This window comes from Notechis scutatus, chromosome 13 (assembly GCF_049901735.1).
Source record: "Notechis scutatus isolate UNSWTSFEM ecotype Mainland chromosome 13, rNotScu1.2, whole genome shotgun sequence".
NCBI lineage: Eukaryota > Metazoa > Chordata > Lepidosauria > Squamata > Elapidae > Notechis > Notechis scutatus.
Genome location: NC_142021.1, coordinates 6,507,672 through 6,526,931, shown reverse-complemented (window position 1 = coordinate 6,526,931; position 19,260 = coordinate 6,507,672). Strand labels below are relative to the sequence as shown.

Here is a 19,260-nt window from a genome sequence, read left to right as displayed (position 1 = left end):
AGAGAGTCTGGGCGATTTGCAGATTGTGAAAACATTTAACAACTAGGAAACCGCAGAAAAAGAAGAAAAACTGGTTGCATCATAAGAGCCACGGTGGTGCAGTGGTTAGAGTGCAGTATTGCAGGCTACTTCTGCAGACTGCCGGCTGACTGCAATTTGGCAGTTCAAATCTCACCAGGTTGAAGTTTGACTCAGCCTTCACGCCTTCCGAGGTGGGTAAAATGAGAAGCCAGATTGTTGGGGCAAGAGGCTGACTCTGTATATATTGTCCATCCTTCCATCCATCCATGGTGCACAATGGTTAGAATGCAGTATTGCAGGCTACTTCTGCTGACTGCCGGCTGACTGCAGTTTGGCAGTTCGAATCTGATCAGGCACAAGGTTGATGCAGCCTTCATCCTATCAAGTTGGGTAAAATGAGGACGCAGATTGTTGGGGGCAAGAGGCTGACTCTGTAAACCACTTAGAGAGGGCCCTAAAGCACTGTAAAACGGTACATAAGTCTGAGCTCTATTGCTATCAAGCACCGGTAACGCATGGCCAAACAAGCAGACCTTGTAACTAGGTTGGGCAAACCCTAAGAAGAACAGCAAAGACCAACTCTATCTAATTCATGGTTTGTGACTTAGCATGCCGAGGCTGGCACTCACATTGTGCGCCTTTGTCATTGGTTGGCTTTGCCTTCTGTCTCCTTTTCAGGTTGGCGATCGCTGCTACGAGGAAGGGATGTATGATGCGGCCAAGCTGCTCTACAATAACGTGTCGAATTTTGCGCGCCTGGCCTCTACCTTGGTGCACCTAGGGGAGTACCAAGTAGCTGTCGATAGCGCTCGCAAAGCCAACAGCACCAGGACGTGGAAGGAGGTGACTTGCTTGGCACTGTTCAAGGGGGGGAAAGACACAGCTAGTCTTTGACTTAAGACCATCATTGAGCCTGGAATCAAGTCATGCCGGTCATTAAATAGGCCATCATGGGACCAGACCTGATTTTTACAATCCCTTTTGCGGCGGTCGATATGCAGATACAGTACACGAAGTCCTCAACTTACAACAGTTCGTTTAGCGAATGTTCGAAGTTAGAACAGCACCGAAAAATGTGACTTACGACCGTTTTCTCACGCTTACAACCCCCTGGCCACGTGATTTACATCCGGATGCTTGGCAACTGGCATGTACTTAGGACTGTTGCAGCGTCCCAGGGAATCACGTGATTCCCTTTGGTGACCTTCTGATGAGCGAAGTCAACAGGGGAAGCTCGATTCATTGAACAACCGTGTTACTGACTTAATAACAGTTGTTAGGTGATTCACTTAACAACTGTGGCAAGAAAAATTGTAAAATGGGGCCCTAACCCACTCACTTAACAAATTCCGCACTTAGCAACATCAATTCTGGGCTCAATTATGGTCGTAAGTGGAGGAGTACCCGTAATGATGTTATATCCATTCAGTCGTGTCCAATTCTTGCCGATTCTATGGGGCAGGTCTCTCGAGATCTTCCAGCCTGGCACTGTTTCCTTGAGCTGTTCTATACTCTGGCCAGGGCCCACTTTGATGGTGTCCAGCCACCATGTTTTTGGGCGGCTTGGTTTCCTTTTACCACTAACTCTTTGCTTCTTCCAGTGAATTCCCCCGCATAATACAGCCAAAGTCAGTGAGATGCAGCTTTGTGATTTGGGGGAACTTATAATAATTCTATAATCAACACTAAAGCAAAGATAATACTAATCGTTAGGTTGTTGAGTTTGAGCGCCGAGCTTGGCACTTTGGCTGCGAACATTTTGCCGCTGTTCGAGGAGACATCGTCAGCGCGCTTTGAGTTGTGTTCATCTGCCAGAACACTGGCCTTTAAGTACCTTCGTGTGATGATGCAAGTTAGCATTGGTCTGAACAAACAACACCAACGCCAGTTTGCATCACACAAAGGAACTTAAAAGGCCAGTGCACTGACAGATGAGCCCAACTGAAAGCACACTGACAACGTCTCCTCGAACAGTGACAAAACATTTGCAACCAAATTGCCAAGTTCGGCGCTCAAACTCAGCAGCCTAACTAACCAAGCCGAGCTATTGATATTCATATATATCTCAGTACCAATAGTGGTAGACACCTGGGGTGTGATCCCAAAAACATCTGGAGCACCACTTGTCATCGGTATTGACAAAATCGCCATCAGTCAATTTCATCCTGTGACGATACCTCTTAACACCATCGCACCACCGCCTCTGTCTATCCCAGGTCCTTGGGAGGGACTTAGTAGGTTGACAAAAATGCCAATTCCAGCCTGAACATCTGGCTGACAGACTGAATGACTGGATTCGACTGTTCCTTTTTGCTAAGAGTGTCTTTCGTTGCAGGTGTGTTTTGCCTGTGTGAATGGAAAGGAGTTCCGTCTTGCGCAGATATGTGGCTTGCACATTGTCATTCACGCAGATGAACTTGAAGAATTGATAAGCTACTACCAGGTACGATACCTTTCACTTTGATGATGGCATCAAACTTATTAAAGGTGCTTCTGTCAAGCTTCCTCCCACTGAACTGCTAAAGTTAAAAAAATCAGCCATTATATTTTTGTGGTTCAAATGAACCTCAAACCAGCTTCGTTTTAGACAATATAGCATTTTTAAAAATCCCACCAAACCTTAGAACCTGGAGACCATTCCTGGAAGTTGTACACATTTAGCTGAATTTTTATTTACATTTTAGAATGAAATTTGGCATACCGTATTCCATTTTTAATCTCCCCGATAAATACGTTTCTCTTGCTCATTTTTAGTCCTGTCCAAATAGTATTAGCTTTTATCATAACGCGTGCGAACAACTGCTTTAAACTTAAACTGTTCTAAACTTGATTGTAAAAAATTCATTTTTTTTGTAGCAGGGTTTGCAGAGTTTGGAATATCTTACCTGATTTCAATTGTCTCAGTTTTCATTCTGAGTTAATTTCTGTGAACCTCACTCCATATTTAAGAGGTCCCAAGGATGTGTGCGTAAGGGCAGTGTGGTGCCTATCATACCCTGTCACATTTTAATTTTCTTGTTTTGCTTCTTCTAATTTGTAGTTTTTGTTCAATGAATGAAATTTTAAAAAAAATGTTTGGAATTTTCTCCTCTGTGAGTAGAACTGCCCCTTTCTTAAGAAGTGTCCTTCCGAAGTTCTGGGAACACAGGCAGTTCAGGGGATTTTAAAATAATAGCAAACACTCACAGGTCGGGTTTTAGATTTTGCCAGTGGCTTTCCTCTCCAATCTTGTTTCATTTTAGTTTCAGGACGTTTCGTGACCAGACTAGGTAACGTCATCAGCAGGATTTCCTTGTCCTGTTCCTCTTCAGCTTATATAGTGTGCTCAGTTGGTCATGTGATTGGTGGTTTGTTTGGATCTATGTTTAAATTCTGAGCAGCTGATTGTTTCTCTGGTTGACTGTTTGTCCAGATGGTTCAGTGGATTGTCTTCTGATCTTGTTCATCTGCAAAATGTGATCCATCCAAGCTGCTTAAACCTGCTGTGTTCTTGACTCGCAGGGCCGCGGATACTTTGAGGAACTGATTGGTCTCTTGGAAGCAGCTCTCGGTCTGGAACGGGCCCACATGGGAATGTTTACCGAACTTGCTATTTTATATTCCAAATATAAACCCCAGAAGATGAGAGAACATCTGGAGCTGTTCTGGTCCAGAGTCAATATCCCAAAGGTATTTGACGTTCCTGAAGTCAAGTAAATATTGATATTGCTTCTTCCAACGGTTAGGGACTAAATGTTTAAAACTCCCATCCTCCTTGCCCTCAGCTCCTGCCAACTTGTCTTCCTTTTCACTCTTTGGACTTCCAAACCCTCTCGTGTTTTTTTTCTCAAGGTCCTTAGAGCAGCTGAACATGCCCACCTCTGGGGAGAGCTTGTCTTCCTCTACGACAAATACGAAGAATATGACAACGCAATAATTACCATGATGAACCATCCGACGGATGCTTGGAAGGAAGGACAGTTCAAGGACATCATTGCCAAGGTGAACGGCTATAATGTTGATGGTGCTGTGGCTTGACTTGTTCCCTCTTACAATTGGACCAGTTGAAGTTGCTGCGGGAGGGCATTCAAGAGTGACAGAAGGACATTCCTTTATTTAAATTATTCATTTATACATTTTTCTTTAACATAGGGGTGGGCAACTATGGCCCTTTTATGAATTATGGACTTCAACTCCCAGAATTCCTGAGCAAGCCATGCTAGCTCAGGAATTTTGGGAGTTGAAGTCCACAAGTTATAAAGGGGCCATAGTTGCCCACCTCTGCATATAAATATTTAGTAAACAGTGTATTGTGGTCAATTTATATATATATATAATAGTAGTAATAATATTCTTTACTTATATATAAAATACTTCTAATTTCTATCTTTATTATCTCATCACTCCTTATCACCCATTCCCCTCCCACTTGTGACTGTATGACTGTAACTTTGTCGCTTGTATCCTTGCGATCTATATTTATATATTACGATTTATATTTATATTGACTGTTTCCTAGTATAATTTCACTGCTTATTGTACCCTATGACAATTCATGTACAGTTCATAAATATACTTTTTTACATTGTTTATTCTTACGTCTTCCCCTATCTCTGTATATATGTGTTTTGTTGATCTTCTTTCCTTATTTAACACTAATCTCTGTTTCAATTTTTTATCCAATTATACAATACGTCCCATGTTAAGTAGTACTCTGATTCTTCCTTATCTTTAAGTTTAATGTTAAGAACTTTGTTTCTGAATGCTGAACGAAATGGGGAGTTTCATTGGAAGGCTAACACCACACCTACCTGTTCCACATGGTTGAAGTCTTGGGAAATGGGTTCTTCAACGTTGGGGGGATTGTTAAATGGAACGTCCCATTTTAAGAGGCTTAACCGTTTTTTTCTCCACTGATTCTTAATCCTCCAGGTTGCCAACGTGGAGTTGTATTACCGAGCCCTGCAGTTTTATTTGGATTACAAACCGTTGATGATCAACGATCTTCTCCTCGTCTTATCTCCACGGCTGGATCACACGAGGACGGTCAGCTTTTTCGCCAAGGTGAGTGAAAAGACCCACTTCTGCAAAGAATCGGCCAATAACTCAGTTCAGATGGAATGGTCTTAAGGCAGCCATCCCGCAACTTCTTGGGCACCGGAGACCGGTTTTGTGGAAGGCCATTTTTTTTTCCCACAGTCTGGGGAAAGGAGAGTGGGAATGTTTTTGGGTTTAGCTCGCCTGCCGCTCACCTCCAGCTGGGCTTCCTGTTTCCCAGCTTGTTCGTGGCCTGTCGGTTGGAGAGCCTTGGGCTAAGGCAGAGGTCTCCAAACTTGTGGACTTCAACTCCCAAAATTCCTGGAGATAACGTGACCGGAGGAGGGATTCTGGGAGTTGAAGTCCACAAGTCTTAAAAGTTGCCAAGTTTGGGGACCCCTGGTCTAAGGCAAAAGGAAGGTTTCTAATTTTGAGATACACTGCTTTGATTTATATAAGTGGACCCGAGTGTTTTGTGGAGTTTAAATTCCAGATGTTTTCCATACATTTTATCTTGCAAGATTGGGGGGGGGGGGGTTTGGAAAAAGGCAAGCTTCCATTTTTACAGTGGCTTGGATGATGAATTTTGGTGAGCACCCATCAAACATTATCAAAGATTTGGGTGGGTTACTATTTTATTGTTATTTATTTATTTATCTACATTGTGTTTTTATTTTCTGTAAGCCGCCTAGAATCTCTGTGAGTGTGTAGGTGGCTATATGAGTTTTCCAAATAAATAAATGTCTTTTTTTTTTGCCTTAAATGTTTGCTTTCTTCCGTAGGTTAATCAGCTACCTCTCGTGAAACCTTATTTGCGTTCGGTCCAGAATCACAACAACAAAGGGGTCAACGAGGCACTGAACAATCTTCTGACCGAGGAGGAAGATTACCAAGTGAGTTTTGGAAGGAGATTTGCGCACCTAACAACGGTGTGTGGATACAGCCTGGATCTCGTGACCACCTGAATTTCTTGCAGCTTGCTCCGGCATACGTGATGGTTGAATATAAACAATAAGTCCTCTGTTCTTGTTGGTGGACCCATAGATGCGTCAAGACTCCCTTAGTCAACAGGAGTCATCTAAAAATGTTGGAATAACCATCTGTAGAATTCATAGTTCCATTTTGCATGGAATAGCAATGGCCCTTAGACTTATATACTGCTTCATCGTGCTTCACAGCCCTCTCTAAGTGGTTTGCCCCCAAGAATCTGGGTCCTCATTTTACGGATCTCGGAAGGACGGAAGGCTGAGTCAATCTAGAGCCGGTCAGGATCGAACACCAGGCAGTTAGCTGCAATACTGCATTCTAACCATGGGAGGGAGGGGAGGGAATGAAAGGAAAGAGAAGGGAAGGGGAAAGGAAAGGAAATGAGGAAAGGGAAGGGAAAGGAAAGGAAAGGTCAATGGTAATAGAAGTAGCACTTGGGCTTTTATACCGCTTCACAGAGCTTCTCTAAGCGGTTTGCAGAGTCAGCTTCTTGCCCCCCAACAATCTGGGTCCTAATTTTACTGACCTAGGAAGGATGGAAGGCTGAGTCAATCTTGAGCCGGTCAGGATTGAACTGCTGGCAGTGGGCAGTGCAGTTAGCCTGCAATGCTGCATTCTAACCTAGGGAGGGAGGGAAGAAAATAGCAGTAGAGTTAGACATATACCACTTCGCAGTGCTTTCCAGCTCTCTCTTAAGCGGTTCGCAGAGTCAGCCTCTACGAGTCGGTGGCCATGCATCTGAATTTTGATCACATGACTGCGGGGATCCGCCCCGGTCATAAGGGTGAAAAACTGTCCCAAGTCACATTTTTCTGTGCCGTTGCAACTTGGAATGGTCACTGAACGAATTGTTAAGTCGAAGATGACCTATAAACATTTTTACTTGGGGGGGAACGATCAGGAATCGGGTGGCATACAATGTAATAATTAAAAACAGACACGGGGCCTCTGGGTCTTTTCAGCAAGGTCTCTTAACCCCTACCTGGTCCTTTTCTGCCTCCTAACAGGGCCTGCGAGCGTCTATCGATGCCTACGACAACTTCGATAACATCACCTTGGCTCAGCGTCTTGAAAAGCACAAATTAATTGAGTTCCGGCGGATCGCCGCCTATTTGTACAAAGGCAATAACCGATGGAAACAGAGCGTGGAACTCTGCAAGAAAGATCGGCTTTATAAGGTCAGTTGGCATCTTTTACCAAACGGGCGCGGAAAGGCGTAGTTCTGGGGTTTTGATTCCTGGGTCGTAAGTAGTACCTTTTATTTGAGGTCCATCGTAACTTTGAATGGTCCCTAAACGAGCTGTCGTAAATCAAGGACTGTTACAACTCCTGGTTAGGATCTCTCTTCTGTCTGGCGTTTGTTATTATCAAGGCCGGACTTGCAATGCCCGTGATGGCGAACCTGTGGCACGCAGAGCCATTTGTGCCGGCATGTGAGCCACAGGCAAACTTACCTCACTACACATGCACGCGCCTCACAGCTGATATTTTGGCTGGTTTGAGGCCTTTTTCGGACTCCCAGAGGCTTGAAAAAAGCCTCTGCAGGATGAATAATAGGCCCCTTTGGTCACTTCCTGTAATACCGGAAGTGACGAAACGGGCCTATTATCCATCCTGAAAAGCTTCAGAGACTTTTTTCAAGCTTCTGGGAGGCCAAAAATCAGCTGTGAGGCACAGTGCAGGTAAGGGGGCGTGGGGAGGATTGTGCGCGTATACGTAGGGTGTGGGGTGTGGCACGTGCATTGCCTTCTGGGTGGTGGCATATGAGCGTGTGCACACCATTTTTGGCACAGGAGCCCAAAAATGTTAGCCACCACTGTGCTATGCACTGTAGTTCGCAGCCAGAAAACAAACCAGGAGGGGGAAGAGGAATGACTGGACTGTATGGGTGGCTAGGAGGGGACTAAGGAATGTATGTGTACCGTCTGTGGCCTGGGAGAATCTCGACACTTCAAGGTCGAACGATGAGAGCCTTTCCCAAAACAAAGAGATTGTATTAGATTGGTGGATCCTGGACAGTGGGTGGCCCAGCGGAGGGGAAAGGGTGGATTTTAAATATGAAGCTTTTCATGCCAAAAAGCAGAACTGGCTTTGCTTTCTACTACAGTGTATGTCTATATGGATTGATCAGTAAAGTTATACTCTGGGTAAAATAAGGTCTCAGGAGTTCCTTTCACTGCATGTGCCAATGGGATGGTGAATAGAATAGGAATAAGAATTGGAAGGGAACAGAAGAGAACAGAACAAGAATGAAGTAGAATAGAAATAGAAATGGAATTGAAATAGAAATATAAATGGAATAGAAATTGGAATAGAATAGAAGTAGAAATGGAATAGAATAGAAGTAGAAATGGAATAGAATAGAAATAGAATAGAAATGGAATAGAAATTGGAATAGAATAGAAGTAGAAATGGAATAGAATAGAAGTAGAAATGGAATAGAATAGAAATAGAAATATAAATGGAATAGAAATTGGAATAGAATAGAAGTAGAAATGGAATAGAATAGAAGTAGAAATGGAATAGAATAGAAATAGAATAGAATTTATTGTCACTTTGAATGCACACTAATTGGTATACATTAAAATGAAATTTCATTGCATACAGCTCTCAGAAGGTCTGCACCTCCAATATTACACTACATAAACATGACAACGATAAATAAATGACTACAAAATTATGTACATCCCCACATTGACGGTTGACGGTTATTTTACATAAAAATAATGAAGAGCTATTTCAACTGACACGGTTGTTTTTTCCTTAGGATGCCATGCAATATGCGGCCGAGTCCAAAGACGCTGAGCTGGCAGAGAAACTCCTTCAGTGGTTCCTGGAGGAAGACAAAAAAGAGTGTTTTGCAGCTTCTCTCTTCACGTGCTATGACTTGCTGCATCCAGATGTGGTCCTGGAGTTGGCGTGGCGACACAACATTACGGACTTTGCGATGCCTTACTTCATTCAGGTGATGAGGGAGTATCTTACCAAAGTAAGTACAGCTTTTTCTCTGCAAGGAGGGGGTCTTGCAAAAATAGACAGACTAATATAGATGTAGATAGAGATGGGTGGATGGGTGGATGGATAGATAGATAGATGGAAATAGATGGAAATAGATGGACAGACAGACACAGATGTAGATGTAGAGATAGATAAATAGAAATAGGTAAAAGATAGATAAATGGATGGATGGATGGATGTAGATGGATGGATAGAAATAAATAGATAGAAATAGATAGATAAAAATAGAGTCAGATGTAGATGTAGAGATAGATATAGATTGATATAGATAAATAGATAAATAGAAATAGATCGAGATAGATAGATAGATAGATAGATAGATAGATAGATAGATAGAAAGAAGAAAGAAAGAAAAAGAAAGAAGAAAGAAAGAAAGAAAGAAAGAAAGAAAGAAAGAAAGAAAGAAAGAAAGAAAAAGAAAGAAAAAGAAATAGATAGACAGACACAGATGTAGTAGAGATAGATAGATAAATAGAAATAGGTAGAGAGATAGATGGATGGGTGGGTGGGTGGATGGATGGATGTACGTAGATGGATGGATGGATAGAAATAGATAAAAATAAATAGACAGACATAGATAGTCAGATGTAAATGTAGAGATAGATATAGATTGATATAGATAAATATAGAAATAGGTAAAGATAGATGATAGATAGATAGATAGATAGATAGATAGATAGATAGATAGATAGATAGATAGATAAAAAACTTGTCAAAAGCTTACTGGATGACTTAGACATCTTGAGTGCTAGGGGACCATCAACACCGATGCCTCATTTGCTTAATTAAAGCTGTTGATTGCTGATCATTCTTTGGAGACCTGGGTTGCTAATGCCTGTAATTAAACTTTAGTCTCAGCCTGGCAGGCACAATTTCAACAGCAGGTAGGCTGGCTGCATTAGGTGCCTGGAGCCAGGAGCTATTGGGATTTTTTTTTTAAATAAATAAATAAATTGAGAAGCTCTCTATGGCCTAGGAATACAGGTAGGCCAAAGTTTCTGTTGCTAAACGAGATGGTTATTAAGAGATCTTTGCTCCATTTTTATGATCTTTCTTGCCACCGTTGTTAAGTGAATCACCAGAGTTATTAAGTTAGTCACACTTAAGTGAATCTGGCTTCCTCATTGGGATCACTTCATCCCAGGACTCCTCCTCTTCCTCCTCCTCTTCTTCCTCTTCCTCCTCCTCCTCTTCTTCTTCTCCTTCTCCTCCTCCTCCTCCTCATTATTCATCACACAGTCAGCCAGATGTTCAGACTGGGTTTGGCATTTTTGTCTACCTATCGAGTCCTCACCAAGGACCTGGGACAGGCAAATCTGGATGTTTGATGGTGTTACAGATGATGATGATGATGATTATTAATATTTATTATTATTATCTTGTTTGTAAATCAACATTAAACATTGAGTAAAAGGCAGCTTGTGTAGAACCTCACATATTGTGTCCTCCTTTCTTGCTTCTCCTTCCTAACTCCATGGCCTTCTTCCATTTCTCCCTACAATGTTACCTTTTCTTTTGCGTTTCTCTTGAACTCGATTTTGTGGCCTCTTTTTTTTTTTTGGATTTTAAATATTCCCCTCTTTAATTTTCTTTACAGGTTGATGGTCTGTTTAATAAGGTGACGGTCTCTTTAGTTTTACTCACTTGTGTTGTTGTTTTTAACTGGTGTCCTTAAAAGTAGATCTGAAGATCCAGCCGTCTCACTGTAGCTTGCACCCGAAAAGCAGAATAATTTAGCTTCATTTAAACTAATATCATAGTAAATATCACTTCATAAAGAGCTTGGAAAAATCCAGCCAGACTTCCATCTGCTTCATTGGGAAGGAAAACCCAAAATATTTACTTATTTGTAAGAACATCTGATTTTCACTGAAGACTACCAAAAGCATTCAAGAGTATAGTATATGTTCAATATTGTATCTGACATACTGGATCATTCTTGAAGGATTCTTAATCCAGGGGTCAGCTTTCCTATCCTGGAATTAAAGATTTACCTAAAGTACTTCTGGCTGTTAGAAGAAGAAGAAAAAATTTTACCTAGCTACTTATTCTGTGGAAAGTATCAAAAGAGAATACATGTAGTCCTTGACTTAACAATCACAATTTTTGTTGCTTTGAGGGACCGCCGTTAAGTGAGTTTTGACCCATTTTATGACCTTCGTTGCCACAGTTCTAAGTCAGTCTCTGTCGTTAAGGGAGCGACACAGCCGTTAAGTGAATCTGGCTTCCCCATTGACTTTTGGTTGTCAGAAGGTCGCAAAAGGGGATCGCGTGACCCCAGGGACACTGGGACCATCATAAATGTCAGGGCTCCAGCGTCCACCCCCATTTAATTCATGAGTCTCTAGCCACTTCTCTCAGAGTTTAAAACAAAATTATTCGGAGTGAACATGCCTTGCTACCTGGGTGTAGCCGATTCTGAAACACATCATTCATTTCACCCTTGACCCTGGTCTTCCCCCCACCCCATGGATGTATATTCTCCAATGAGACACATCCATAGGCAGGAGTCATCAATCATGCTCTCCAATAATACTCTTGCGTGCCAGAAGCTTCAGTCGCCTAGAAATTATCTAAGGAATGCACTACTCCCTCCACTCTCTTTCTGCTGGCAGCTCTAAAAGAAATATTTTTGAGTTGACAATAAATATGAATCAGTAATCAAACAGCCCAATGTCAATCATGTGGCCATGGGGGAAATGCTGCAACGTTCGTGTGAAAAATGGTCATATCAATTTTTTTCAGCGTTATGATAACTTCAAACGGTCCCTAAATGAAACAACAGTCGAACACTATCTGTATAGCCTCACCCCCATCCAATCTGTTCACTAAATAAATAATAAGATAGACTGCACTCCAAAGAGGAGTGCCCATTGTGGCCCTTTCCAGGTTGAAGTCTGGTTGGATTTTGCAAGTGGTAAGCGTCTAACTAAGCCTTCGGTCTTCGAGAAACCGCATGCACCGTAAGTCCGGTTTTAAAATAAGAACTAATTTTAGTACACAGTAATAAACTTCCCCTCCTTTTTACCATAAATTGCTTTAACTTCCATCCCTCGAGCGTCTACCTAACCGCTAGTTTCCCAAAAGACATTCCTCCTATTAACAAAGCCTGAACGCTTTTGGCCGCACCGTGAGAATGTCCCGCCTAAATTGGCGGGCGACAAGGGGTCAGCGGAATTCAAGAGAGGTTGGGCTTAGACCGTTTGTGAGAACGTTAACGATTCTAGGCTGAGGGCTCCCTTCACTCCGCCCCTGCTCTTCTCCCGCCTCCTAGGGATTCTTGGCTCTTCCCATCAGAAAAGGGCTCAAGAGGAAAGCTTGCCAGTTTACCTATTGATAGATGAGTGGTTTGAGATCAATCCCATGCATGATGTAGAGGGGTTCTAAAGCAGGTTTAATTTGCCCAGCTGCCATTTGGCAAGGACCACCCATCACACCTGCTCTCCCACCTTATAAAGGTGCTCCCTCACCCCCAACTTTTCCCTGTGTGGTTCATCTCTTGGGATCCACTGAGAACACTGAAAGCGGATCAAAGCCGCAGCTCTCTCTGGTTAATCCTGTCCCCTTGACTATCCCAGCCTTGTTTGCACCTTAGTCAAGAGATCCTAAGCAAATTCCACCCCTTAGCAGTTAGCTTCCAAACAGGCAATGTGTCTACCAGAGACCTCTAAAACAGAAGCAGCTGGCAGGTGACAACTTGAAATGGAATCTGCCTTTTAAGAGTTTTGGAGCTTACCTGGGGAAAGGTAAGGTTAAGGATGGCCACCAAACTCAGGCTAGCCTCAGGGCCTTCTCTAAACGTATCCTGTTTTTCCTCTTATAACTTAGGTGGATAAACTCGACGCTTCGGAAAGCCTAAGGAAAGACGAGGAGCAAGTACCAGAACCTACTCCTATAGTATTTGGTAAGTGGAATATATACCTTTAGTATTCGTTTCCTGGGCCTTCTGTGAATTTAGATGACTTCTTTTTTAATCTTGAACTCTTCCGCTCCCTTTTCCTAATTCCTACGTGGTGTAGGGTTACGAACAAGTATTCTAGAAGAAATTTAGCTTAGTTCAGTTTATTTTTTCCCCCCCTAAGGTTTTAAGAGACAGTCATTGATACAGTTCTGGATTACTTCGAATAAGTCTTGCAACGTTTCTTGGGGTTTACAAATTTGAGAGGTTTTTTTGAGCCAGTTCCCTGGTCCATCTTACCTTTTTCTGTACAAGAACCAGCTTGCAATTCAGGTTGAGAGAGAGAGAGAGAAAGACACAGACACACAGAGAGACAGAGAGAGACAGAGAGAGTGTGTCAGGCCCATAATTACGTAGGGAGCTCCATGTTGGAAGGTGGACAAGGTTGGGGTCTCTTTGCTCCTCCTTCAGCACCTTCACCCCAACACTCGAGTGGATCTCGTGAAAAGGGGGGGAACTTTCCTTCCAGAAGGAGCAAGAAGTCGGGGAATGAAATCTGGGGCAGGTGGATAGGTGGGTGGGTGATTTTTGCCTGAGGACACGAAGCCGTGTTTCTCAACCAACCTAAAACCTCACTGAGATCATTTGGCAGAAGGTAGATTTTACTGACTGTTGCCTTCTAGGTTCCATTAAAGGAAGCTCCTGAGGGGAGAGGTCAGTCCGCCTGCGGGCATGGCATTTACACGGGGGGTATTTCCCTGCATGAGGCATGTCTATCATTAACTCCCCCCCGCCTATGTGTTTGACGTGTGGCAGAATTAATTCTCCGCTTAGGCCAGGGGTGAAGAACTAACAGATCTAACTTCAGTTTGTTCCAGCGTCGTTCCTGCAGGGGTTCTATATTGTCCCGTAACATTAAAAGATTCCCTTAATCTAGATTTCCGTCACCTTAGATGCCCAAAGCAAACCCTACGTGCTTAACTGTGCCAACTGAAGAGGAGGAAGAGGTACTGGTTTCCCCATGCTACTCTGTAGTTAATTCCTCCCGTGGGCTCCATTGCTCACACCCTCCTGTCGTTTGTCCCGAAGGTGCTCTTTTTTCAGAAGGCATCTGGATTTTTCTTGGCCTTCCCCTCACCCCTTGAAAACCTTTTGCACCTCACCCAAAAGCTCCTTCAGCTTCGTTGGAGAGTAGGCCAGTCCTCTCCTCCGTGACATCCCCTCAAGTATTGGAAGACAGCAATGAATGTCCTCCCACCCAGGGGTTGGGATTCTACCAGTTCACACCTATTCACTAGGAACTGGTTGTTAACATTCTAAGCAGTTCGGAGAACCGGTTGTTAGAAGAAATTACTGGCCTAATCCTGTAAGGAAGGCAGGAAGGAAACATTCTGGTGTTGCTTACAGAAACCGCCTCTCCGTTAACCCTTATCACAGTCTTGGCAGGCCTAGACTTCCTGTCTCAGGAACTTCTCTGGACCTTTTTCCCCCTCCTTTACTGGTAGTTTTGCTTGTGTGGAGTGACCATTCAAAGTTACAATGGCCCTGAAAAAAGTGACTTATGACCATTTTTCACACTTAACGACTGTTGCAGCATCCCCACAGTCACGAGAGGCCAGGTGAGGAGATGCGTGCCTCGATGTGAGTGATATTGAGTTGGCCACGCCCAGCCAGTCGCATGACCACCAAGCCATGACCACCAAGACACGCTCACCAACTTGGCCACGCCCACAGATCTCATTGTTAAAAAATTTGAATCCCACCCCAAACCCCGCTCCTTCTCTTCGATAATCTAGACCCAGGGGTGTCAGACTCAAAGCCCGGGGCCTGGATCCGGCCCAGGGGATGCTTAGATCTGGGCCTGCAGGGGCCACCTCAAAAACAGCAAAGGACCAGCCCGTGGTGCCTCTGCCAGCGAAAAGGGAGCACCGGGAGGCTGTGCACAGCCCTCCTGAGCTCACGTTTTCGCTGGCAGAGGACTGCAGGAGGCTGTTGCAACCAAAAACGGACCACGGGTGGGCTGTACAAGGCCTCCCCAAACTCTGTTTTCGCTGGCAGAGGGCTGCAGGAGGCCGTTGTGGCCGAAAACTGAGCCCGGGAGGGCTATTGTGGTCGAAAACGAAGCCCTGGAGTGCCGACATGGCCGAAAACGGAGCCTCGATGAGTGACATTGAGCTGGCCACTCCCACCTGAGGTCAAACCACAGCTGTGATGCGGCCCTGGATGAAAATCAAGTTTTGACACCCCTGATCTAGACCTACCTAGTTCCCTCCACCATTCACCCTATGATTTAGTCTCCGGGCCCCAAATCCACACAGTTCTGTCCAGGTGAGATGGCTTTCCGTTTTCTAACCATCCTCTCTGCCTCCTTGCAGGCCAGCAACTGATGCTGACGGCCGGCCCAAACGGCGTTCCTCCCCAGGCCAACTTTCCGTACGCATACCCGACAGCGCCAGGATTCGGCCAGCCGCCGGTTTATGGATTCAACATGTAACTTGCACTGCGACCGACCTCTTCGCCGGTCATCTCTTCTTCTTCTCTTTCCGTCCCACCTTCCCTTTTATTTTTATTTTCATAAGGTTTTTTTGGTCCCAGAAGGCACCAGACAACCTTCTCCGTTGGCTTGACCGCCTTCCTGCGCCCTCTGTGGCTCAGAGACCTCTAAAGGACGCTGTTAATTTATTGCTAAGTCCTGTTCCATTTCAAATTTCCACGAGGCGGCTTCCCCTGTCCCGCTCATTTTATTTTTGGTACCGGCCACCTGAAAAGCACTCTCCAGATCGTAGGTGGCATCTCTGCTCCATTAGGACAGCAATAACTTCTTCAGGCCATAGGAGATTTGGGGTTTGGGTGGGAGCAGGGAGAAGATGTCCAGGAAATGAAGAAGGATCTTGCTGTTGCTTTTTTTATTATTATTATTATTATTTCATCTGCAGAATCTGTTTTTTTGGGGGGGGGGGTTCTTTTGCTAATCCAGTTGTTTCTGGACAGCATCCAGGGGTTAATGCTTACAAAGGTACTCTTAGCAAACGCTGCAGTCGGACGAATAAGGTGGAATTAGCTTTGGGAATTGGGAACTTCCTGGTGGGAGGGACACGTTTTTAAAATCACATGTCACGCTGCTCCCCTTCCACCATTCCTCCTGTCTGTAATACCTGGCCAAAAAAAAAAAAAAAGGGAATTTAAGTGCGTAGCGTGGGAAAAGAGTCGTAGTTTTGATAGAAGGCCACTGAGAGAGAAAAGTGGGAGGGGTGGGAGAAATGCTTCTATGCTTCTTGGAGTAGTTTTTGAAACTCTTTTGATTGGAGAATAAATTGGATCCTATTTCGCCGCAGGTATTTCCCTGATGTTTTTTTCTGTAGTAGCATAGGGCGAGGACAACAAACGGGGTTAACTGGTATTTAAAACACCCCATCCCACCCCCCAAAAAACAAATGCAACTACCAGGGTTTGCAAGCCAACATCGGCGTATCCGTGTTCCTGGCTGAGTTATAAACGTTAGAACAAAGGCCTGGATCAACCAGGATCACACCGACGCTAAGGAGAATTCTAGCAAAAGTGTTAAGATTTTGCTTATTCATATCTCAACCCTGAAAACTTCTCTTCTGGTTGTATTTGAACAGAGCCTTTAAGTCTTTCGGGCATCCTGAACTGACCCCAGAAAGTCAATTTTTTATTATTATTTTTTTCCGGCTTTGCCAGAATTCTGTCCGATGAAGCCACCTGCATTTCTTGCATTCTTCTCCCCCGATAAGAGAACGGTGACCGAAACCCGTTATACTTTGGTGCCATTTCTTCAGAGAACTTATATCGTTAAAGGTTTTATGTACTTAAAACAACAACCACAACTACAAAATTAGATAACCATGTATATTTTATGGCTATGGATCTTGTGCTAATCATGACTATTATGGAAGTTCAATTATAAACATAAACCAAACCGGTGTCGCTGTGTGGTTCACAACGATAGGGCCGCAAGGGATCAGAGGATCTGGCAGCCCCATGAAGAAAGCGATAGCCTTTAGACTTATATACCGCTTTACAGTGCTTTACAGCCCTCTCGAAGTGGTTTACAGAGTTGGCGTATTGCCCCCCAACAACCTGGGTCTTTGTTTTACCAACCTTGGAAGGCTGAGTCAACCTTGAACTGGTCAGGATTGAACTGCTGAAAGTGAGCAGAATTAGACTGCAATGCTGCATTCAAAACACCGCACTACCATGGCAATAGAATAGAATAGAATAGAATTAGAATTAAAATTGAATAGAATAGAATAACCCTTAGGCTTATATACCGTTTCACAGTGCTTTCCAGCCCTCTCTAAGCGGTTTACACAGTCAGCCTCTTGCCCCCAACAGTCTGGCTCCTCATTTTACCCACCTTGGAAGGACGGAAGGCTGAGTCAACCTTGAGCCAGACAGAATCGAACAGTTGGCAGAATTAGTCTGCAATAGTGCATTCTAACCACAGTAGAGAAACCTTTGCAGGAAGCAAAGTCGTTCGCTCTGTTCAGATTAAACCTTGAAGCTCTGTGTGGACTTTGTACTTCGGTTGGTTTTTTGCAGTTCATTTGGCACTTTAGTTGTTGGCAGCAATTCAAAGGAGAGAAAGGTGGGTGCTTATCTCGAGAAACTAGGACTCATTACAGGCTGGGAATGAACGTAATTCCCAGCGTTGAAATAAAACGAGTTTGGACTAAGCATATGCTTAATTATGGTCTCAGGAAGTCTGGATCAGAACAGATAAGTTATATCCACATACACACACCTTCCATTGAAGAATAGCAGATACACGGATCTGACATCCATTGTGATTTTGCCTAATTGGTCCTTCCACTCTTCCAGAAGTTCCCCCAACATGCTTGTACAGATAGCCCTCGACTTACAACAGTTCATTTAGTGACCATTCAAAGTTACAACCGCACTGAAAAAAGTGACTTACGACCACTGTTCACACTTAGCGACCGTTGCAGCATTCTCCCTGGTCACGTGATTTTGACATCCGGATGCTTGATATAACTGGCTCGTATTTACGACGGTTGCAGTGTCCCTGGGATCACATGACCTGCTGAGAAGCCAAAGTACAGTGGGGAAGCCAGTCTCACTTAACAACCGCATTACTCATTTAACGACTGCAGGGATTCACTTCACACACGTGGCAAGGAAAGTCGTAAAACGGGGACGCTTGACAAGTTTCTCACTTAGCAACATGAATGCTGGGCTCCATTGTGGTCGTAGGTCGAGGACTACCTGTACCTGAGCCCACCTGTTAGGCTTCCCCAGAGATCCAGTCTTCTCAGCAGCCTGTGTGCTTAGTCCGTGGCTCAGTGTATAGTCAATCTCGGGAACCTTAGCTGGACTGGTGCGCAGGGGGTTGGACTAGAAGATCTCAGAGGTCCCAATTCCGTTAGTCTGTTAATTTAATCATCCCTGGTAAACAGGAAACAGGTAAACCCTCAGGTACATGGGGAAGTCCCCAGTGTCATTCTTTTAGGGACCGCTAGAGGGCCGCACACCCTTAAAACCTCAGTCTCTGAAATCTCCTTCATTGCCACTAGGGGGTACCACTTGTCCCGTGCACAGGTATGCGGAAGAAGCAAAGAGCAGAACCCTGGCCGCCTTCCTCGCCGCTAAATGGGACCGAGCTTCCTTGTACGGAGACCTCACCTCGGGTTGATCCTGACCCCCCTTCCCCAAATAACCCCATTTGGTAGTTTGGGTTGCAAAGAAAGTGCCCTTCCCCACATATGGGGGCACAAGAAAACCCACACAAAGCCAGGAACAGGCTGGCGTCCACGCCACCAGCCTCAGTGCAAAGCGGGGGTCGTGTGAGCGCATGCTGCCCAGGGGGCACGATGCCCACTCCGCTCCAACGCATCCAGGAACAGGCTGGAGTCCACGCAAAGCGAGGAGTTGTGCGAATTCAACCCCTTCACTCCTGTGCACATTGGGGTGTGTGTGTGTGTGTGGAGCCTACTATGCTCCACACAGCCAGGTTGGCATCCACGCCACCAGCTTCCCTCCGTGCAAAACGGGGCTCGTGTGAATGCAACCCCTCCACTCCCGTGCACGCTTTTCCTGGGTTTGTGGGGGGTGGCGCCCAACTCCGCTCCACGTAAGCCAGGAAACAGGCTGGCATCCACGCCATCACCTTTCCCCCTCCGTGCAAAGCGACGGCTCGTGTGAATGCAAGCCCTCCACTCCCGTGCACGCTTCCCATGGGTTGGCGCTCATTCCGCTCCATGCAGCCAGCCGGGCCCACCTTCCTCCGCGGCTGGCCGCGCCTCCCAAGCAGCGCAGAGCCCGGACGAGCCGTGACGCCT

At 44.7% G+C, this 19,260-nt stretch overlaps 1 protein-coding gene across 4 annotated transcripts in view; it reads left to right on the top strand.

Moving 5' to 3' along the window:
- The window catches only part of CLTCL1 (clathrin heavy chain like 1), a 53,408-nt gene extending 36,528 nt beyond the window's left edge, over positions 1–16,880 (top strand). The window contains exons 23-34 of one of the 4 annotated variants that reach the window (XM_087942433.1): positions 700–864; positions 2,357–2,464; positions 3,523–3,690; positions 3,853–4,002; positions 4,933–5,064; positions 5,820–5,930; positions 7,032–7,202; positions 8,792–9,013; positions 10,640–10,660; positions 12,871–12,946; positions 13,624–13,654; positions 15,316–16,880. In XM_087942433.1, coding sequence (XP_087798559.1) covers positions 700–864; positions 2,357–2,464; positions 3,523–3,690; positions 3,853–4,002; positions 4,933–5,064; positions 5,820–5,930; positions 7,032–7,202; positions 8,792–9,013; positions 10,640–10,660; positions 12,871–12,946; positions 13,624–13,646 — 1,347 coding nt within the window. In that variant the 3' untranslated portion in view covers positions 13,647–13,654; positions 15,316–16,880. The remainder of the gene's footprint in view (positions 1–699; positions 865–2,356; positions 2,465–3,522; positions 3,691–3,852; positions 4,003–4,932; positions 5,065–5,819; positions 5,931–7,031; positions 7,203–8,791; positions 9,014–10,639; positions 10,661–12,870; positions 12,947–13,623; positions 13,655–15,315) is intronic. The other 3 variants (XM_087942434.1, XM_087942431.1, XM_087942432.1) reach the window with 3 other exon arrangements.
- The last annotated feature ends 2,380 nt before the right edge of the window (positions 16,881–19,260 follow it).